General features: G+C 44.3%; 1 protein-coding gene and 10 non-coding genes across 11 annotated transcripts in view; 1 reads left to right on the top strand and 10 right to left on the bottom strand.

The window, feature by feature from the left end:
• The window catches only part of LOC146970109 (contactin-associated protein-like 4), a 137,067-nt gene that overhangs the window by 19,013 nt on the left and 95,473 nt on the right, over positions 1–22,581 (top strand). The window contains exons 5-9 of the mRNA XM_085804619.1: positions 1,748–1,923; positions 2,156–2,287; positions 6,976–7,249; positions 12,332–12,481; positions 13,949–14,120. Coding sequence (XP_085660745.1) covers positions 1,748–1,923; positions 2,156–2,287; positions 6,976–7,249; positions 12,332–12,481; positions 13,949–14,120 — 904 coding nt within the window. The remainder of the gene's footprint in view (positions 1–1,747; positions 1,924–2,155; positions 2,288–6,975; positions 7,250–12,331; positions 12,482–13,948; positions 14,121–22,581) is intronic.
• trnal-uaa (transfer RNA leucine (anticodon UAA)) lies at positions 2,570–2,653 on the bottom strand. Its single transcript has one exon. It is a non-coding gene; the product is annotated as a tRNA-Leu (tRNA).
• Positions 3,162–3,245, bottom strand: trnal-uaa (transfer RNA leucine (anticodon UAA)). The gene has a single exon. It is a non-coding gene; the product is annotated as a tRNA-Leu (tRNA).
• Positions 3,511–3,594, bottom strand: trnal-caa (transfer RNA leucine (anticodon CAA)). The gene has a single exon. It is a non-coding gene; the product is annotated as a tRNA-Leu (tRNA).
• Positions 9,023–9,106, bottom strand: trnal-caa (transfer RNA leucine (anticodon CAA)). The gene has a single exon. It is a non-coding gene; the product is annotated as a tRNA-Leu (tRNA).
• On the bottom strand, positions 10,510–10,593 carry trnal-uaa (transfer RNA leucine (anticodon UAA)). The gene has a single exon. It is a non-coding gene; the product is annotated as a tRNA-Leu (tRNA).
• On the bottom strand, positions 15,693–15,776 carry trnal-caa (transfer RNA leucine (anticodon CAA)). The gene has a single exon. It is a non-coding gene; the product is annotated as a tRNA-Leu (tRNA).
• Positions 16,165–16,248, bottom strand: trnal-uaa (transfer RNA leucine (anticodon UAA)). Its single transcript has one exon. It is a non-coding gene; the product is annotated as a tRNA-Leu (tRNA).
• On the bottom strand, positions 16,524–16,607 carry trnal-caa (transfer RNA leucine (anticodon CAA)). The gene has a single exon. It is a non-coding gene; the product is annotated as a tRNA-Leu (tRNA).
• Positions 17,547–17,630, bottom strand: trnal-uaa (transfer RNA leucine (anticodon UAA)). Its single transcript has one exon. It is a non-coding gene; the product is annotated as a tRNA-Leu (tRNA).
• On the bottom strand, positions 17,927–18,010 carry trnal-caa (transfer RNA leucine (anticodon CAA)). The gene has a single exon. It is a non-coding gene; the product is annotated as a tRNA-Leu (tRNA).

Genomic DNA, 22,581 nt, shown 5'->3' with positions numbered 1-22,581 from the left:
TGTGCGCCGACCGACCGACCGACCGACCCGCTGCTTGTTAATATTTTCCATGTTCCCATCAGGAAGTGATCTATTGATTTTCGGTGACCCCTCTCTCACACACACACACATACACACATACACACACACACACACACACACATCCCAATTCATATAACAGTCTTGCTCAAGGACTCAGTAGCTTTTTACACAGGGGACCAAGTTGCTGTTTCATATTCCACACCACAGTTTTTCTTCTATCGGCACCAAAAAAAAAAAAATATATATATATATATATACCGACAGCTCAGTCTTAAACCCAAATGTTCAATCACTGCTACTTTAGAGAGATTAATTTTTCCTCCCTGACGACCCAAAGAATAGTGAGAGAGAGTTTCCTGTATATTAATTTCAATTAATTAGCTATTTCTGGTCTCTCTCCTTCTCACCAGGTAATCAAATCATCCATCCAGCGAAACAAAACCCTCCATCATAAACTGCTCTCTCCCCAATAACATGATAATTATCCAATTAATCAGTGCCGGCAAAGTGCTCCTGTGTGTTTTTAAGTCTTGTCATCCTTTTCCTTTCCCTCTCATATTGATCGGCGCCCGTCTCTTTCCACTCTGCCCACACCGTCATCAAATAACTCATCACAATGAGTGTGTTGACAGGACGAGCTCCACTCCACTTCATCATGCAGGTCCACATCCTCACAACTTAGTTTTTTTTTTCTCCAGATGAAGTTGTTGTTCTCATCCTCCGCTCCGAGTGGCAAAAAATATATACGATCCTGATATAAGCCTGAAATATCAGAGCTTACATTTGCTCGTCATCGTCTTCCAAACTGTCTGTGTTTGTCTCCCTGAAGCTGGGACCGTCTCTCCCTGAAGAATCACTAATACATTTTTAATGACAGACTGTGTTCAGCTCTTTCTAGAAGAAGCACAAAGTGTCTTGTCTTTTTTCAGTCTGATGCAAAAATGCATCCACTAATTTGGACCTGCTGGTGCTCATCTATCTTTAATGATGTCTTTCCATGTTTCCTTTTGCAGTTTATCACATATTTGGCTCCTACTCTCTAATTCGAGTACTGTATGCAGATATCCATTAGTCCCTCGTGAACTGAAAGAGCGGTGACCTCGGTGCGATCCTCTCTATGGGATGCTGAGAAAAATGAAAAATGTGAATATTCATAACAGCAGAGAGGATTTCATTGGGCTGGTTTTCACTTGTCTGAGCATCAGGTCAGACAAAACAATGGAAAAAAAACTTTACAACTACTTTAAAGAGATAGTTCAACATTTTGGCAAGTAGTAGTCATAGCAGTAGGTTCGTTAGCTTTAATTGTTGGTGCAAGCTATTTTTACAACAGCGGAGCAGAGCCGCGAGCTGCTTTACAGGTAAATACAGAGACTGCTTGCTGAAAAACTGCCCCCGACGGGAACGTGCATCAGCGGTTTTGCATGTATTTCCCTCTAAAACAACTCTGTGTGGTAACGTTGTGTTATTATCTCATAGCGTGGTGAATGTGCAGCTCACAACTTGTCCACCAGAGCGTTGTGGAGTTGTTGGATTGTGTATTTGATGAGTTTGATGAGGGAAAGCTGCTGCTCTGAGCAGCTTGCGACTCTGCTCCGCCGTTCTAAAAATAGCTTGCACCGACAATTAAAGGTAACAAACCAACTGCTATGACTATAGGGATTATTATTATTATTATTATTATTATCCCTTTAACTAACTTGTCTCTCCTCCTCTTCTGTTCCAGGTGGGACCTGGTCCTCCGAGCCGCGGCGCCTGGCTTCCCTCGGCAGCCTGTTAGATGATCAGTATTGGCACCACGTCGTACTGGAGAGACGCAGCTCTCACCTCAACGTCACCGTGGACAAACACACCGAGAGGGTTCAGGTCCCCGCAGAGTTCAACCACTGGGACATCGAACAGGTGCCGCGGTGCAGCAGAATACAGAATATACTCACATCTAAAACACCTGAATGTACAACCAGGGAAACAGACCGGACAACGTGCATTAGAATCAAAGACACTGCACTGTGTTATTGTTTCATATGCATGTAACCCTCTGTGTTATTGTGTATTGTGTATTGTAACTCTCTGTGTTATTGTGTAACCCTCTGTGTTATTGTGTAACCCTCTGTGTGTTGTCGTCCCTGTGCAGCTGAGCGTAGGAGCCGTCCAGAAACCGGTCACGTCCAAGTCGACCTTCCACGGCTGCGTGGAGAACCTGCTCTACAACGGCCTCAACCTGATCGAACGAGCCAAACACAACAACCAGCAAGTCACACTGATGGTGAGTTTGTTTAGCTTAAAGGGATAGTTCAACACTTTGGCAAATTGGCCCATTGCCATAATCCCTATAGTCATAGCAGTAGGTTCGTTACCTTTAATTGTCAGTGCAAGCTAGTTTTACTCTCTGTGACTCAAACTACTTTATAACTCAGTGTTTGATTTAAGATCTAAACTACAACATCCAGTGTTGTTCAAACAAACACCTCCACCACTCAGCCAGCATGGTGACTGCAGGTATCAACTACTGAACCACTGTGAGATATAGATTAATGACAGACTCATCTACCAGGAGTGGGGTTCGAACCCACGAGGACTCTGTGTCCATTGCATCTTAAGTGCAACGCCTTAACCTCTCGGCCATCCTGGTGGTGTGAATGTTGTCATCAACATGCAACTCTGTGGGGATGGAGAGAAAAAAAAAACTGAGGTCAAGGTCGATATCTGATTGGAGCTTTAGGTCTCAAACTGCAGAGAAAAGGTCCAGTAGAAACATGAGCAGGAGTGACATTAAACAGATCTTTGGACCGATGTGTTAGACAGTCCTCTCTCCACCTCCTTTATTAAAGAATAGATGAGGGAATATATCTTCACAGATTGATGTTCATTGCTCCAGTGGAGTTCAGCCACTTGTAGAATCAATGCCAACCATCACTGCCACTGTTCCTGCAGCACAACACACCTCATGTTGGTGTTTCCTGATAAAGATCCTGAGTGAGTGGCTGAAACTACTTTATAACTCAATGTTTGATTTGAGATCTAAACTACAACATCCAGTGTTGTTCAGACAAACACATAACCAGCAGGGTGACTGCAGGTATCAACTACTGAACCACTGTTATATTTATAGAGTTTAAAGACTTTAATTCAAACTGATCTACCAGGAGTGGGGTTTGAACCCACGAGGACTCAACGTCCATTGCATCTTAAGTGCAACGCCTTAACCTCTCGGCCATCCTGGTGACATGATGCAGAACAAGTAACTGACAAGTTGCCAGGACGAGGTCTGTAAAGCAGGAAAGTATCATGGCGTGCTGCTATTTATGATAGTTCTCAGCTGCCAGATTTATCAACGTCACGCCAGTTTTACACCGAAATCAGCCACATGAAAACCTTTGCACTGATTTTTTACACCAGATCCTACTCACTCTTGATAAATGAAGACCTGTGTGTTTTTTTCATTGTGCCTATAAATTTATTCATGCATTACCTCTATTAGAGGTCTCGTACCAGGAGTGGGATTTGAACCCACGAGGACTCAATGTCCATTGCATCTTGAGTGCAACGCCTTAACCACTCGGCCATCCTGGTGGTGTCAATGTTGTCGTCAACATGCAACTCTGTGGAGATGGAGAGAAAACAAGTGTGAGGACCTGAGGTCAAGGTCGATATCTGATTGGAGCTTTAGGTCTCAAACATCTCTCCACCTCCTTTATTAAAGAATAGATGAGGGAATATATCTTCACAGATTGATGTTCATTGCTCCAGTGGAGTTCAGCCACTTGTAGAATCAATGCCAACCATCACTGCCGCTGTTCCTGCAGCACAACACACCTCATGTTGGTGGCATCTGTATCTTCATAAGAACCAGCTATGAGTGTGAGCATCTACTGCATCTTCAGTGCAGCACTTTAACTCTTCAGCCAGTACAGGTGAGATCAGCAAAGATCAACAAACATCTTGGTCCTGATAAAGAGAAAAACAACTGAGTGGCTCAAACTACTTTATAACTCAATGTTTGATTTAAGATCTAAACTACAACATCCAGTGTTGTTCAGACAAACACCTCCACCACTCAGCATGGTGACTGCAGGTATCAACTACTGAACCACTGTGAGATATAGATTAATGACGGACTCATCTAACAGGAAGTCACACTGATGGTGAGTTTGTTTAGCTTAAAGGGATAGTTCAACATTTTGGCAAATTGGCCCATTGCCATAATCCCTATAGTCATAGCAGTAGGTTCGTTACCTTTAATTGTCGGTGCAAGCTATTTTTAGAACGGCGGAGCAGAGCCGTGAGCTGCTCAGAGCTACGCTACGGAGGCTCATTATGGGATTTCTTGGTTTCCCTCATCAAACTCATCAAATACACAATCCAACAACTCCACAACGCTCTGGTGGACAAGTTGTGAGCTGCACATTCACCACGCTATGAGATAATAACACAACGTTACGAGTCGTTTTCGGGGCAAATACAGAGACTGCTTGTTGAAAAACTGCCCCTGAAGGCAACATGCATCAGTGGTTTTGCATGTATTTCCCTCTAAAACAACTCTGTGTGGTAACATTGTGTTATTATCTCATAGCGTGGTGAATGTGCAGCTCACAACTTGTCCACCAGAGCGTTGTGGAGTTGTTGGATTGTGTATTTGATGAGTTTCGTGAGGGAAACCAAGAAATCCCATAATGAGCCTCCATAGAGTAGCTCTGAGCAGCTCACGGCTCTGCTCCGCCGTTCTAAAAATAGCTTGCACCGACAATTAAAGGTAACAAACCTACTGCTATGACTATAGGGATTATGGCAATGGGCCAATTTGCCAAAATGCTGAACTGTCCCTTTAAATTAATCTTTACTCACTACGTCTTAGCCTTTCTTAACCTCAGGTGTGGATATAAACTGTTAAAAATGCTATCAGTATCAGTATCAGTATTGGCATGAGTTATGAGAAGCAGGAAGTTATAGGTTATTGGTATCGATGGGGGAAAAATAGTTTTTTTGCATCCATAGTATATATCATTTATTGTTAAAGTTTCTTTTTTCAGTTTTATTTTGCTAAGGAGTTTTTTTCTTCCACTGGTCACTCTTAGAGGCCCCAGTGTGTGTGTGTGTGTGTGTGTGTTAGTGTGTTAGATTCCCCCCCTAACCCACGGGGATTCAGTCTAAGTGGTGAAATATTGGTTTTACCACTCAGACGCCGGCTTAGTTAATAACGGACACATCAGTGTAAACACTTACACTCTCACTAATGCCTCCTCGTTTTGGCCATTAGGACCTTCAGATGTTTCCACAGTCAGAGTGAGTGGAGCGAGCTCATCATGTAAAGGGCTGTGAAGCGCTTCTTTAGAGACCAATAAACTCGCTCTCATTAGTGTAAAGATCCAGACAGAAGAAGGAAAGAAAACATGAGTTATTCTCAGTAAAGAGCTGAAGATCTAACAGAGCTCCTTTTGTAAAGACGCTGAGGCTCTTCACAAAGTTACAGTCCAGTTTAATCTGTGAGGGGAACATGAGCACAGAGAGAACAGGTGTATGTGCTGCAGGGTCGTTTTTTTTCTCACTTTAATGTATTTTTATTCAATTATTGCATGAATTTAAACAGATGCAACAACTCAATTAATACAAGTTAACACAAAAACAAATGTAAACACATGGGAATCACTATCAAAGCAATCTGTCCTTATTCCATTTTCTTTTACTCTATCAATTTTGTTTTGTTTTGTCGCTCAGTCATGAATATTGTCTATCTCATCCATTTCTCTTGGAACTGAACTTCCTGTCGCCTTTGGCCGTGTGTCATTTTTTTTCCCATTGTGTAGATTTCCTCTAAGTCTCAAGGTTTTTAGGGTAACTTTGTTCCGTGGCGTCGCACCATCCCATTCCAAAATGAATTATTGTGCATCACTTCTAACTGCACCACAAAGGGCTTTTAGATGTCATCTGTGTTTCCAGAGCATTACAAAGATAGCAGGCTGATATTCCCAGCAGAGAGCCGGGGCCTGTAATATATTACTGCTGCAGCTGTAGCTGTAGCTGTGGGCCCGGAGTCATTACCACCACTCAAAACAATAGACTGTTACAGAGATGTCAAGATACAACAGCAGCAGCAGCAGCAGCAGCAGCAGCAGCAGCAGCAGCAGGGTTGGGCGCTCTGTGCCCTACAACGCAAGAAAGGGGTAACTCATTTTTTGTCAAAAATGAGATTTTGTCATTTTTGGGACATTAAAGGTCTGCTACGTCATGTGGATAAATATCTTGACTCAACATTATCTTATTTGGGATATATTTGTGGGTGGTTTTCACAGTAACTCCCAAAAACTGGGGTGAAACAACGAGAGAACACAGTAACATGAGTTACCCTTTTCTTCCTGTGTATAGAATGGCCCTATACAGGCCCTACTGTACAACAGGCTACTACCATTTTATGAACCAATGGGAGTTAGTTTCCCTTTTCTTGTGTTGTATGGCCAGCTTTGCCTCAATGCACAGACAGACAGAGGTAACTCTGAAATAAGGGTAAAATGTTAAGTTTGAGTTAAATATTTTTACACAGCTAGAATACTACTTGCAAAAGCCAGGATTTGACCAATTTTCAGAATCCTAAGTTCAATACAGTCGACTGGACAACAAAAATACTTTAAAGTCATTTTTTTCAGAACTGCACTCTAAAGAGTTACCCCTTTCTTCCGTTGTAGGGTCTCCTCCTCCTTTCAGTCCCAGTCTTTATCTCTCTTACATCCAACTTGGGTGACTTTGGTATTTTTACAGTTTGCTTTTCTAATCTCATCCTGAACCTTTGCTGTTATCACTATGGTAATACCAGTGTCCTCTTCTAAGGAGACTCGCTGATGAGATCACGGCGACACGCGGTGACATCGACACGCCCTCTGCAACTGATTAATATTCATGTTTCATGTTGGTTTATCTCCGTGGTGATGATCATTTCCCTCTCTTCTCTCTCCGTCTCAGGGCAACGTGACCTTCTCTTGTGCTGAGCCGGTTTCCGTCGCCGTGACGTTCCCCGGCCCCCAGAGCTTCCTGCGGTTGCCGGGGGCGACGTCCTCCTCCACAGCGGGCGTGTCGGTGTCCGTGGGGTTTCAGTTCAGGACGTGGAACAAGGCTGGGCTGCTGCTGACCTTTGACCTCCCTGGCGACGGCGGCGGCGTCTGGCTGCACCTGAGTGACGCCCGGCTGCGGCTGCAGGTCCACAAGGCTGGCAGGGCGCTGCTGGAGATCAGTGCAGGTCGGTCCAACACCCAGAACTTTCATCCATTAAAGGGACAACCAGGAGTTTCTCCATCAGCAGAACGAAAAACTCCGCAACAATAAAAAAGTCTCATATTAATGTGGATGAATCTACGTTACCACTTGTTAATGGGCCCATTTTCAGTGTGTGAATGTGTGTGTGAATGGGTGAATGCGATGTACTGTAAAGCGCTTTGGGTATCGTTCAGGTACAGTAAAGCGCTATATAAATACAGACCATTTACCATTTACCATTCGTCGGTTTATTTATGAATGCAAACACGCTCTCTGGTTGGCTGGATTTTCTGTTTGGGCTGCCGTACAAACATGGCGACGCAAGATGGCGACACTCTCTAAAGCAAGACCCTCGGTATAAAAGAGTATTTATAAGGCTACGAAAACCAAACTCATTTTATTTTATAGCAATTATACACTTACGTATATATATATATATATATATATATACACTCATACAAATACATTCATGGATAATATATTATGTAAGGGATAATGTATAGTTCGGAGGTTGTTATGGAGAAATAAACCCCGACAGGTTGTATGTTCATACAACATGAAGGGGTTTATTTCTCCATAACAACCGACCAACTATACATTATCCCGCTTAGAACACGGCCTACAACTAAATCATTCAATAATGTAACACAAAATAATGATAAAAAGAGATTTTATTCATGTAAAATTAGACCGTTGCTCGGGACGCCACTCTGACCAGCGCAGCACAGAAAAGAGAAAGTATGCAGGATATTTACTTTATGTTTCATTTTTACCGTCATTAAATAGCTTCGGACTAATAGTGATGTTAGATAAACGACTTGTAACCTGTTACAGGGAGAGTGGAGGCTCCTAAGTTATTTCCACATCGTGGCTGAAAAGTAAACTTGCATCAGAACTTCTGACCGTGTCACAGCTCCTCTCCTCTCTGTAGCTCCGCGACACAAACGCACCCCATAATCTCTTGTTTATGACAGATAGGACTACACAAAATACATCGTAACGTGTATGGTAATCCATCGATCCACTGATTGATTATCAAAGGCTTCAAATGCACGAACGGGAGGAGGCTCAGCAAAACAGCGGCCGTGACTGGACATGCAGAGTCGGCCGTTGCTATGGAGTCCCTAGCAACGGTCCGCTCAGCGGTGGTCTATCGAGAAATAAACACCGCAGAATATTGGTGATTGACCAATCAGAATCGAGTATTCAAGAGAGCCGTGTTCTAAATATATATGGATAATATATTCAGATTTTGCCAATAAACCTTGACAATTATTACACACTGGACCTTTAACTTCTACACCTTAGGTCCATATTAAAGTATCTGAGGAGTATTGAGACATTGCTGTCACATCTTATCTGAGTTTCTCTGGAAGGTTTTAGCAGTCCTCATGTCAAAAGGTGATCTTTAATCATACCTTAAAGGGGAGCTATGCAAGTGTGGTTGCTTTTACGCTGTTCTGGTCACCTTTTTCCCCCCTGCAGCTCCCCCTACAGTTTCAGAATGCATATTTTCATTGTGGTAAAAACTCACTGCTAACCCGTGCCATAAAGCAGTCCATGTTTCTGGTGAGACGAGAGCTGGGAGACCAACAACAACTCACCACAAAATCAGCAACATGAACACCTTTCTTACATCACGTCCACTGATTTTTTTACACCAGATCCTACTCACTCTTGATAAATGAAGACCAGTGTGTATCTTTTTCATTGTGCTTATAAGTTTATTCATGCACCACCTCTATTAAAGGTCATTTACCAGGAGTGAGATTTGAACCCACGAGGACTTAACATCCATTGCATCTTGAGTGCAACGCCTTAACCACTCGGCCATCCTGGTGCAGCATCGTCAGTTCAGCACTGTGTTGTCAATCAATGCCAACCATCACTGCCACTGTTCCTGCAGCACAACGCACCTCATGTTGGTGTTTCTATCTGTATCTTCATAAGAACCAGCAAAGAGTGTTGGGATTTCAACCCACAAGTTTCCGCTGCATCTTCAGTGCAGCACTTTAACTCTTCAGCCAGTACAGGTGAGATGAGCAAAGATCAACAACCATCTTGATCCTGATAAAGAGAAAAACAACTGTGTGTGGCTCAAACTACTTTATAACTCAATGTTTGATTGGATTTTAGACTTAGGCCCTGTCCCAATTCTCCCCCTTAAAACTTCCACTTCCAGGGTTTTGAGTGCCCTCAACCGTAAATTCCCCTCGTTGAGGGAAAGTGGCTGAAAATCTTTCCCTATGGAAATGGGACACCACTAGTGTAGTGAACGTAGCGAACGTGATAACATACGTCACATGTTTACAATTCTACCGGTGGAGCGTGCTACTATTTTCATTCATGAATAATGTCAGCAGTTCCAGCTGTTGTGTTGCCTGTTGCGTTGGCTGTGTTTGTTTATCTCAGTCTAAACAATTTTTGTAATTAGTCATGGTTATCATAGATTAGCCATAACGGTTAGCTACCTGTTTAACTTTAATAACTCAGTGACTCAATAAACGCTCCATGAAAAAATATTTTCTCCAGCGGATATCTGAGTTCCAACATGACTGAGCTAACTGGAGTAGTTTCATGTCGTGTCCCACAACGGGAGGGTTTTAACAGCTGACGTCCTGCTGTTAGCTTAGCTGCCGCCGTTAGCTTAGCTACCACCATTAGCTTTGCTGCTGCAGTTAGCTTAGCTGCCGCCGTTAGCTTAGCTGCCGCCGTTAGCTTAGCTACCGCCGTTAGCTTAGCTGCCGCCGTTAGCTTTGCTGCTGCCGTTAGCTGTCCCTGTCAGCTGCAGCCACTGATGCGACACCGTGATTCCCCCAATAAATACCACACATAGCGACACAAAACACACACAGAGAGAAATGTTTCTTCAAGCATTTCAGATTTGTCTAAACGACGATCGAGCGTGGTAAGAACGGGTAATTTCATCTTCCACTTCATTTTAAGCCCGCATCGGACCTCACTACATTTTGAGGGCTGATTTTAAGGGCAAAATTGCACTTCCCCTTGCTCCCTAGAGTAATGGGACACCCTACCCCTACACGTGAACGCGCAAAATATTGGGTTAGGGCAAATATTTAGGGCTAGGGGGAGAATTGGGACAGGCTCTTAATGTCTAGACTACGGCATCCAGTATAGTTCAGACAAACACCTCGACGACTCAGCCAGCATGGAGACGGCAGGTATCAACTACTGAACCACTGTTATATTTATAGAGCTTAAAGACTCTAATTGAAACTCATCTACCAGGAGTGGGGTTCGAACCCACGAGGACTCTGTGTCCATTGCATCTTAAGTGCAACGCCTTAACCACTCGGCCATCCTGGTGATGTGAATGTTGTCGTCAACATGCAACTCTGTGGAGATGGAGAGAAAAAAAAACTGAGGTCAAGGTCGATATCTGATTGGAGCTTTAGGTCTCAAACTGCAGAGAAAAGGTCCAGTAGAAACATGAGCAGGAGTGACATTAAACAGATCTTTGGACCGATGTGTTAGACAGTCCTCTCTCCACCACCTTTATTAAAGGATAAATGATGGAATATATCTTCACAGATTGATGTTCATTGTTCCAGTGGAGTTCAGCCACTTGTAGAATCAATGCCAACCATCACTGCCGCTGTTCCTGCAGCACAACACACCTCATGTTGGTGTTTCCATCTCTATCTTCATAAGAACCAGGGTTTTAGACTTAATGTCTAAACTAAAACATCCAGTAAAGTTCAGACAAACACCTCCACCACTCAGCCAGCAGGGTGACTGCAGGTATCAACTACTGAACCACTGGTATATTTATAGAGTTTAATGACTCTAATTGAAACTCATCTACCAGGACTGGGGTTCGAGTGGGGTTCGAACCCACGAGGACTCTGTGTCCATTGCATCTCATCTTAACCTCTCGGCCATCCTGGACACCGGGTTGGAGGCTCTGATCTTACAATGTTGGTTTTCAGCCAAGAGACGCTAGGTGGAAGGCAGAGAGCCTCCATTCTCCCTGGAACTAGTTACAAGTCATTTAACCATCACAATTACTCTGAAGCTGTTTAATTAAAGTCAAAATCTTGCATAGTTCCTCTTTAAAATGTTTTTTTTTTTGGTTATGCTTGATACAGGTAATATCCTTCTTACGTAATAGAGTTAAGTTGTGAGAAATCCATGAGTAACAAGCTGTTTTGTGTGGTGTCTGAGCTGCAGATGTCTAATTCTGTCGTTACTACATCAATGCCTGAGCTTCCCCGTCCGTCTTTTCCATGGAACAGAAGTCATGCGACATCTGCTGCAGGTCTTTAATGGCTCCATGTGCAGCCATGAACACCTGAGAAAACACTCTCTCAGCAGTGTGTGGGCCTGTCCCATTTCTCCACACTTGGCTCAGTGCGCTTGGTTACGCACACACTTTGGTGACGTTTTGCTGGTGGAACGTATATTTACATATAGTGTTCAGCATGGATTAAGTGGCCAAGCGTGTGGGGGGAGATTTAAAAACATTTGGGACACACTTGACAAGTGTAGCCTGTGCCGTTGCACACAGTAGCACGACTACGACACACACACACACACACACACACACACACAGCACAGCAACAGTTTAATAACCAGTGCTGCTGGATCAGTCTCATCTACTCCTAAAGTGTCTCTATGCGCAAGATTCAGATCATAAACATGTGAGCCCAACTCTGTAAGTAAATAAACCAAACAAGAAAAACGAAAAAATAAAAACATAAAAACATGAACAGAGCATGATGAATATAAAATGTGACATTAAAAGTCATAATTACTTCACCGTGGTGCATTGTGGGATTTATACTTGGCCAAACACCGCTGGGATGCGGTCTGACCTTCAGTGTGGGTAAAGTGCAAATCAAGCGGCTGCACTTTCAGTCGTTGGAGAAACGGGACACACTGAACTGACACTAAGAACATGAACGCACACGCCAAGTGGCCAAGTGTGTAAGTGTGATCGAGTGTTCATATTGGGACAGACCCTGTGTGTGTGTGTGTGTGTGTGTGTGTGTGTGTGTGTGTGTGTGTGTGTGTGTGTGTGTTAATAAGCTCTTGGTTTCCCCAGGTTCTGCTCTGAATGACGGTCAGTGGCACTCGGTGGAGCTGAACTCCAGAGGAGGACGACTGACCATCGCTGTGGACGAGGAGGACGGAGGCGTGGCTCACGCCAGCCCCTCCTTCCCTGTCGCCGTCGCCAGTCATCTCTTCTTCGGTGGTAAGTGCCAAACAGGTCAGCTGTGTCTTTGTGAGACAGTTCAGTGGTTCTCCACCTTTTCAAACCAACTTGACAGAAATAGAAAAAGCCTTTTTATTTGCATCGTCGCATATTTTTAAACAGTTCTGAAGACGAAAATGCGATTTTAATGCTGTGTTTTTCAGACATGTGAAACAAACAGCTAATTTTAACAAATGTAAATTGAAAAGTGTATTTTTAAAAGTCGCTGTTCACTGAACATTGCACGTTATTGAGTTTTACACCATCGTCCTGTGAGGTATTTCACAATAAAAGCCCAATTAAAGAAATGAATGGAGGCTGTTCACTGAAATGCAGCTACATTTCATTTCATTTCTTTATTTAGTGAATTGGGACAGTGCACATTCATCAACATTGACACATTAAGCATCAGTGTAAATGTGCCGGACTTAGCACAACTGCTAAATTTCAGCCGCAGTCCCAAGGCAGGTTTCTAAAAAACATAACACAGAAGACTTTAAAACCTTGTGATGACAAGTCGTCATACAGTGGACAATTACAGAACAGAACACAGACTGACAATATCAAGGCAAAACAGACGCAGACAAACAAAATAAGAACAGACAATTTTAACCCACATAGAACAATATACCATACATGCCCGGGAACAGACATCAGATTTAAACAGTATTTAAACTATATGAGTAGCCTACATGTCTGAATTGTTTTTAACCAATGTTTGAGATTTTTTTAAAAGACTAAATAGTTGTTGCAGTTTCTGATGTGTGGTGGTAACTTATTCCAAGACTGTGTTCCTCTTACAGAACTGACCATTTGACAAAATTTTGTTCTGCTCCTCGGTACATTACAGTCACCTCTTGTTAAGGCTCTGGTTCTTCGTCCTTCATTATTTTTTCTCTGAATAAATTTATTCAGTGGTGGTGGGGCAAGTGCGTTTAAAACTTTGAAGATGAGACAGACATCCATAAAAATCTGATAACTGTCTAAGTCAAGAATGTTAAACTTTTTTAAAACATTACAATAATGAAAGTTAAGAGGTTTCCTGTCCAAAATCTTAACTGTCTTTTTGACATTTTGATTTGAAACTCAAGTCAAAATCTGGCTTCTTATTAAAATATGACAAATTTCCCATTAAAACATATGGGACTGGGGAAAATGCCAATTAGCTTAGCTTCTGCAGTTTAGGCAAGAATGATGGCTCCAGTCACTACTGTAGTAAAATGATGAATAAAGGTCACTCAATAAAATTATATTTTATCGTTTTAAGTGCCCCTTGCAATTACACCAAGTACCACTAGGGGTCCGAGTCCTCCTGGTTGACAAACAGCCACATGGAAGCTGCTGAACAGTAGAATAAATATCACTAAGTATTTGTTTTATTGGTCAGTATGACAGGTTAACAGCTGTGTGCAGATGTGCGCTCCATCTAACCAGCCGGTGACTCGTCTGTCTGTGTGGTGGGTTCAGGTTGTCCGGCTGCAGACGACAGTCAGGAATGCAGAAACCCTTTTAACGTCTTCCAGGGCTGCATGCGCCTCCTAACCCTGGACAACACCATCGTGGATCTGATCCTGGTGCAGCAGAAGCAGCTGGGGAACTACAGCAACCTGCACATCGACATGTGCGGCATCATCGACAGGTCAGTTTCCAGAGACCTGGGGTCTCATTTATAACCGTTGCGTACGCACAAAACGGGGCTGAAAGTGGCGTACGTGACTTTTCACGCCAAGGTTGTGATCTATAAAAAACAAACTTGACGGGAGAATGTGCGCAGCCCTAAGCAAACTCTGACCCATGCGTACGCATGGTTTGGAGGAAAAGGGGAATTGGCGACACAAACAGTGTGGTGGTGAACTGAAGTCAGACTCAGGAAATGATGATTGAGAAGAACGATTATGTTTTTATTATCGGCCGTCACACATTTAATTTCAACCCGTATGCGTTAGATCCATGTTGCCACGGTGATTTAATTCAACAGCTTTATGTTGCATCAGACTGGTGTTTCAGAAACATCTTCTTAGAATCTAACTTAAAATTAAAAATCAAAATTCCTTCTCTATATTTAATCACCGCCGTCTCTCCGTCATATTGTCCACTCCCAGAGCGCAGGAGGAGGAGAGGAGGCGCGGCTGCATGGGATAAATACATGGTGTAAATAACTATATGTTCCTATGATACTGTGAACGTATGATCAAGAGTCAATTAAATCTCAAACCCTGGGGAAAAAAATCCAGTAATCGTTCGCACAATTGTTACATTCTGTTTTCTTGTTATCAAGAGAAGTGTCATGTTTGATCATTCCTCAGAATGTAACTGATTCTGCTAATTATTCAAAGTTTTATCGATCAGTCTAATTACTGTAAATAATACAGCGGTGAGCCCCGTGCGTAATTCTGCACCACGGCACCGCTGGAGGAGAAAGGAGGGAGAGGGAGACCATGATGAATGGTTAATAACTGGTTTCAGATTAGAACTGTTGTCATTGTTGTAACTATGTGCCGAACCGGGTCCAGCATTAGAGAGGCAGCGCAACAAAACAACACCGCGTGCGCTCTGAGCCGCTGACGCCGTTAACAGCTGCAGCAACACGTCACGTCGCCACTTTCACACCTGCAACTAATTCACAACACAGACAGAACAACAGCACATCAGGATCATTGACATGCAGATCACATTCATGTGGTGGTTTGCATCGACCATCTAGGGTTAAAACAGGGCGTGTACAGGGCGGAACGTGAAGCGGATTCAGCTGCGCACACTTGTAGGAACTCTGTGATCTATAAAGGGAAGTTTGCCTGCAAATGTGCGTACGCAGGGTTTTATAAGTCTGAATATTTACTGGCGTACGCAAAACTTGGCTTTTGGGCGTACGTACACTTTTAGTAACGATCCCACGCACAGTTTTATAAATGAGACCCCTGCTCATTAACGAGCACATTTCTTTTTAACTAACGCTCTGCACAGCTGGAGGTTTTCCACATCAGTTCAGTTCCCGTGACGTGTGCATTCACTCACTGGAGGTGGTGACATTAATTATAAATCATTGCAGTAACAATCATTATTTCAAACCACGCTGAGTTCTCTGGGACGCAACAAGCAGTGACAAATCTTCCAGGTGAAACGTTGACTTGGGCTCTGACAGCTGCTGATCACAAAGCAGAGATGATGTGTCTTTTCTTATTACCACATTGTCTCTATTTAAAACATCTCCTACCAGGAGTGGGATTTGAACCCACGAGGACTTAACGTCCATTGCATCTTGAGTGCAACGCCTTAACCACTCGGCCATCCTGGTGATATCAATGTTGTCATCCAATCCCAACCATCACTGCCACTGTTCCTGCAGCACAACACACCTCATGTTGGTGTTTCCATCTGTATCTTCATAAGAACCAGCAAAGAGTGTTGGAATTTCAACGCTGCATCTTCAGTGCAGCACTTTAACTCTTCAGCCAGTACAGGTGAGATAAGCAAAGGTCAACAACCATCTTGATCCTGATAAAGTTGTCGGGGGATCTTTAGGTCTCAAACTGCAGAGAAAAGGTCCAGTAGAAACACGACCAGGAGTGAGATTAAACAGATCTTTGGACCGATGTGTTAAAAACAACTGTATAAATATAAACAAAAAGCAACTGGTTATATTTATACAGTATACTTTATAATGACTCTGATTCAAACTGATCTACCAGGAGTGGGGTTTGAACCCACGAGGACTCTGTGTCCATTGCATCTTAAGTGCAACGCCTTAACCTCTCGGCCATCCTGGTGATGTGAGGCAAGACAGGTAACTGACTAGTTGCCAGGACGAGGTCTCTAAAGCAGGAACGTGTCATGGCGTGTTATTTATGATTGTTCTCAGCTTCCAGATTTATCAACATCACGTGAGTCTTACACCGAAATCAGCAACATGAAAACCTTTGTTATATCACGTGCACTGATTTTTTACACCAGATCCTACTCACTCTTGATAAATAAAGACAAGTGTGTTTCTTTTTCATTGTGCTTCTTTATTTTTCATGCACTACCTCTATTAGAGGTCTCCTACCAGGAGTGGGACTTGAACCCACGAGGACTTAACGTCCATTGCATCTTGAGTGCAACGCCTTAACCACTCGGCCATCCTGGTGATGTGAACTTTGTCGTCAACATGCAACTCTGTGGAGATGTCATGTCATGGCATGCAGCTAGATGGAGAGAAGTGTGAAGACCTGAGGTCAAGGTCGTTATTGGATCTTTAAGCATCCGCTGCATCTTCAGTGCAGCACTTTAACTATTCAGCTACTTTATGGGCCCTATTTTCCTGGCGCAACTCAGGGTGGCGCAGCAAGGTGAGCCCTGGCGCAGTGGTATTTTCCTCCAGTGCAACAACGTGCGCAGCGGATTCGGTAAATTGGCAGACTGCTGTGCGCCGAGATGGGAGTGGTCGCGCAGCAGGGGGAGGTGTCGACAGATTCACCTTGGCGCAGTGACAATTTGTTGCCGATAGACCGCGTGGAGAGTGCGCCGAAAGCTCGCCATCTCCAACCTGGTCTAATCTCAGTGCAAGGCGAAGCGCAGCCAGCGGACAGGTATTTTGACTGCCCAGCTCCGCAGTGCAGACACATCACCAAGACCTCACAGGCAGATTTCCGCAGTTCCAGGCACATTTAAATGCAATTAATAATAAGAAGAATAAGAATCACAATAATCACAATAACCCCTATTTATTGTAACTATCTGAATCAGCACATACACGTATATCTATATAGATTGTCCCGTCACATTGATGACAGATCAAAGGCTGTCGGCATGCGTAATGGAAACTCAGCCTGACTGAATTAACACAGATGAAACCAGGGAGGGACTGGGACAAAAAAGCAGCCGCCTCGTTGGCGAAGCGCAGGGCAGATGCGTCACGCCTGCACCTAGTTTACGAAAATAGAGCCCTATAACTCAATTGGATTTAAGATCTAAACTACAACATCCAGTGTTGTTCAGACCAACACCTCCACCACTCAGCCAGCATGGTGACTGCAGGTATCAACTACTGAACCACTGTGAGATATAGATTAATGACAGACTCATCTACCAGGAGTGGGGTTCGAACCCACAAGGACTCTGTGTCCATTGCATCTTAAGTGCAACGCCTTAACCTCTCGGCCATCCTGGTGACGTGAGGCGAGACAGGTGATTGAACGCATGTGCGTCTGAAGCCTCCATCCAGCAGTGATTTAACTTTCATCAGTCACAAAAATTTTGACTTGACTAGATGTGCAGGTAGTTTGCCGCCCTCTCCCTGTTGAATGTGGTAATGTCAGTGACGTGTTTTTTCTTGGCTGTGTCCATGTGGAGAAGGGGCCAGGACGAGGTCTCTAAAGCAAGAAAATATAACATATGAATGCCAGTGTGTTTCTTTTTTATTGTGCTTATAAATTTATTCATGCACTACCTCTATAAGAGGTCATCTACCAGGAGTGGGATTTGAACCCACGAGGACTCAATGTCCATTGCATCTTGAGTGCAACGCCTTAACCACTCGGCCATCCTGGTGGTGGGAACTTTGTCGTCAACATTTTTTTCTTCTTCCCACATTCGAATATTAATTTTCACACTCGTTGACAGCCGTAATATTATATATGGTGATCATAATAATGATGAGAAAAGTAAATGCATTACCCAAATTTGTAGCCTATAGCAGGATTCGACCCCAGACTGACAACAAGTTTAGTTTACTGGGGGAGCTGCTCTATCACGTGAGCTATTACTACTAACTGATATATGTGTCTAGCTCACCCATCAACAGTTTTGGCCACGTCAGCTCGCATTATGGCCACGAACTCGCGAATTGCTGAGATGTCAGAGCATCTATCTTCATAAGAACCAGCAAAGAGTGTTGGGATTTCAACCCACAAGTTTCCGCTGCATCTTCAGTGCAGCACTTTAACTCTTCAGCCAGTACAGGTGAGATGAGCAAAGGTCAACAACCATCTTGGTCCTGATTAGTGATGGGATCGGCAGTTCTTTTGACTGTACTGAATCACTAGAATCAGTTCCTTAAAATGAGTCGTTCAAAAAATTTGTTCACCGAATCACCCCCCCCCCCCCTGTAAGGGAGGGCGCAAAAAAAAAAGGGGACGTGCGTAGTACAGTGTACAGTACAGATATTCGCGGGAGAAGCAGCAAATATTACTACACGGTGAACACAAGTCCTCTGTGCACAGTACATTCACTTAACATGACGCTACACAGCTCTGTGCATGCAGTACACCAGGCAGTGAGTGACACAGCGCCACATTCAGCACAGTACGTGAACCTGAATCACGTCTGCAGCAGCAGCTCTCTGGTGCAGCGAATCATGAGTGAGTGAGTGGCAGCGCGAACCTGAATCACCGTGTCAGTACGTTCGCGAACGACACGGAGTGAATGGGCGGCCTCAGCCCCCAGTACAGTGAACGACGCGCACAGTGAGTGAACTGGAGCTCTCAGCCCCGACTGTCAGTGAACGCATCACTGAACATGCACCGTTCCCTCACAATGGCCCTCATTTATGAAACTTGCGTACACCAAAAAAATGGGTGTACACCAAATTCACCGCAAGGATCGGCATTTATTAATCTGAGCGTGAGCGTACGGTACGCACAAATCTCACGCCAGCTCTGACCAGGTGTACGCACATTTGGAACCAGCGTAGAACATGCAGGAAGGAGTGCTGCTGTGTCAGAACGATTATTAAACCATAGTCTAATAACGCAGCGATGTGGACCACATGTTGTTGTTGTTTATATTGATAAAAAGATAAAAAGTAGCCAAAAAAAAAAAAAAGAAACGATAAAACCAAGTCCGTGTTGAAAATATAACTCGAGTTTTATTTTGGGCAACTGAGATGAATTAAAAACCACGACGTGACAGATGCTCATTAATCAGCTGTGTAAACAGTCAATGACAGACAGACCTGTTACTGTAGATCACACACACAAACCAACATCTGCAGCACCAGAGCATGACCGGACGGCTCCTCAGTCTCTCTCTCTGACGGACACCGGAGGGGGGGGGGGGGGTGGGCTCCGCTACCTGTCCAGGTGCAGCTGATCTCGGCGGAGTGTTTTTCTTTTCTTTTTTTTTTCCCGTCACCGGGACCTGTCAGCGGGAGATCGAGCCGGTGTTTCACATCCCTCCATCAGCCGAACCATGCCAGCGGTGCTGATGGTCATAAAGTCGCGTTCGCAGCAGTAATATGCCTGTGATTTCTCCTCAATCACTTGTGTTTAGTAAACTGCAAGAGCATTTCATTAGATCGCTGGTTTTCCTGACGTGGCCGGTGACACGTGCGTCTGCAGCCTCCATCCACCGGGATGACGCTTATCAATCACAAAATCTATCAATCTATCAATGTCCAGATATTTAATGTTGCCGCCCTCTCCCTGTTCAATGCGGTAATGTCGGTAAAGTCCCTCTTCTTGGCCGTCTTCCGTGTCTCCATGTGGTAAAAGGGGCAGGGCGACGCCTCTAAAGCAGGAATATATCGGGGCGTGACATTTAAATGACGCTCGTTTTCAGCCGCCGGATTTATCACCACCACGCCGGTTCTACGCCGAAATCAGCAGCGTACACACTTTTAGTAAATCACACGTGACACTTGCCGTACACTGATATTTACACCAGAATCTACACCAGATCCTGCGCAAGTTTAATAAATGAGGGCCAATGGCCCTCATTTATTAAACTTGCGTACACCAAAAAAATGGGTGTACACCAAATTCACCGCAAGGATCGGCATTTATCAATCTGAGCGTACGGTACGCACAAATCTTACGCCAGCTCTGACCAGGTGTACGCACATTTGGAACCAGCGTAGAACATGCAGGAACGAGTGCTGCTGTGTCAGAATGATTATTAAACCATAGTCTAATAACGCAGAGATGTGGACCACATGTTGTTGTTTATATTGATAAAAATATAAAAAGTAGCCCCAAAAAAAAAAAAGAAACGATAAAACCAAGTCCGTGTTGAAAATATAACTCGAGTTTTATTTTGGGCAACTGAGATGAATTAAAAACCAGGATGTGACAGATGCTCGTTAATCAGCTGTGTAAACAGAAACAGTCAATGACAGACAGACCTGTTATTGTTAGATCACACACACAAACTTCCAACATCTCCTGCACCAGAGCATGACCGGACGGCTCCTCAGTCTCCCTCTCTGCCGGGCACCGGAGCCGGCGGGGGGGGGGGGGGCTCCGCTACCTGTCCAGGTGCAGCTGATCTCGGCGGCGGAGTATTTCTTTTTTTTTTTTTTTCCCGTCACCGGGACCTGTCAGCGGGAGATCGGGCCGGTGTTTCACATCCCTCCATCAGCCGAACCATGCCAGCGGTGCTGATGGTTATAATAATATGCCTCTATGATTTCTCCTCAGTCACTTGTGTTTAGTAAACTGCAGGAGCATTTCATGAGGTCGCTGGGTTTCCTGACGTGGTCGGTGACACGTGCGTCTGCAGCCTCCATCCACCGGGATGACGCTTATCAATCACTAAACCTATCAATCTATCAATGTCCAGATATTTAATGTTGCCACCCTCTCCCTGTTCAACGCGGTAATGTCAGTAAAGTCCGTCTTCTTGGCCGTCTTCCGTGTCTCCATGTGGTAAAAGGGGCAGGGCGACGCCTCTAAAGCAGGAATATATCGGCGTGACATTTAAATGACGCTCGTTTTCAGCCGCCGGATTTATCACCACCACGCCGGTTCTACGCCGAAATCAGCAGCGTACACACTTTTAGTAAATCACACGTGACACTTGGCGTACACTGATATTTACACCAGAATCTACACCAGATCCTGCGCAAGTTTAATAAATGAGGGCCAATGAGAGTCTCCGCCACCAGATTGGCAGGTCATTCAGTGATTCACAGACCACACAGCAGTTCCACTGTCGGCCTGCACGCTGCTGCTGAGCTCAACTACTGAACTGAGAAAGGAACCAATCAGGTCAGGAAGTGATTCTAGTCAGTACGTTCACTTAAATAATTCGTTCCTTCGAACGAATCAATCGCAAATGACACAACACTAGTCCTGATAAAGAGCAAAACAACTGAGTGGCTCAAACTACTTTATAACTCAGTGTTTGATTTAAGATCTAAACTACAACATCCAGTGTTGTTCAGAACAACACCTCCACCACTCAGCCAGCATGGTGGTCAATGTTATATTTATAGAGTTTAAAGACTCTAATTGAAACTGATCCAACAGGAGTGGAGTTCGAACCCACGAGGACTCAATGTCCATTGCATCTTAAGTGCAACGCCTTAAACTCTCGGCCATCCTGGTCACAAACCTCTCGGCCATCCTGGTCACAAACCTCTCGGTCATCCTGGTCACAAACCTCTCGGCCATCCTGGTCACAAACCTCTCGGCTATCCTGGTCACATGGTTCATCTGTGCCTTAACCCAGCGTTTCTCAAACTTTTTTCAGTCAGGGCACCTTTCAAAAGTGCATAAAATCTCACGGCACCCCTGTGTAAAATGTAATTCAAAATGACACTGCATAGCCTAAATGTAAATGTCCTGTTTATTTAGACGGGACAGTATTACAGTATGCATAGGTGCCTCTGTAGCCTACATATGCACACACACACACACACACACACACACACACACACATGCACACAATAATCCGCAATGTGAGAGGAAGAGAGAAAGGTCTACATGCGCGCAGCGCAGTCACGCGTTCACATGAATATCAGCGTCTCCGCTCCGTTCTGACTCCGTTGCAACAATCAGAGAATTTCCACCGGTGGAAGAGGAGAGAGGAGGCTGTGACTCACCATCAATGTGAGATGTGAGCCTGGTACGACGCATTTTTTTCATAGCGTCCGGTGGACACGGACCCTACTGCTGAGTGCCCTTGACCAACGGCCGTGTCCACGGAGCGGTGTCTCTCTCTCTCTCTCTGAACGCTGCCGAAACGAGCCGCCAGCGCCGCTTGATATAGGCCTACTGTATATATCAGGGGTGGAGTGGGGCAGGGTTAGAATAAGAAAAATAAGAAATATGGGTAGCTATATTTTGCTATTTCCTTCAGAAGTGGGCACCAGTTAGATCATGGATTTGTATTAAAAGCAGGCT

The sequence above is a fragment of the Trachurus japonicus genome, chromosome 17 (assembly GCF_045865225.1).
Source record: "Trachurus japonicus isolate A0001 chromosome 17, Traja_1.0".
NCBI classification, from domain to species: Eukaryota; Metazoa; Chordata; class Actinopteri; order Carangiformes; family Carangidae; genus Trachurus; species Trachurus japonicus.
Note: the sequence above shows the minus strand (reverse complement) of the source record. Positions and strands in the feature narration are given on the sequence as shown.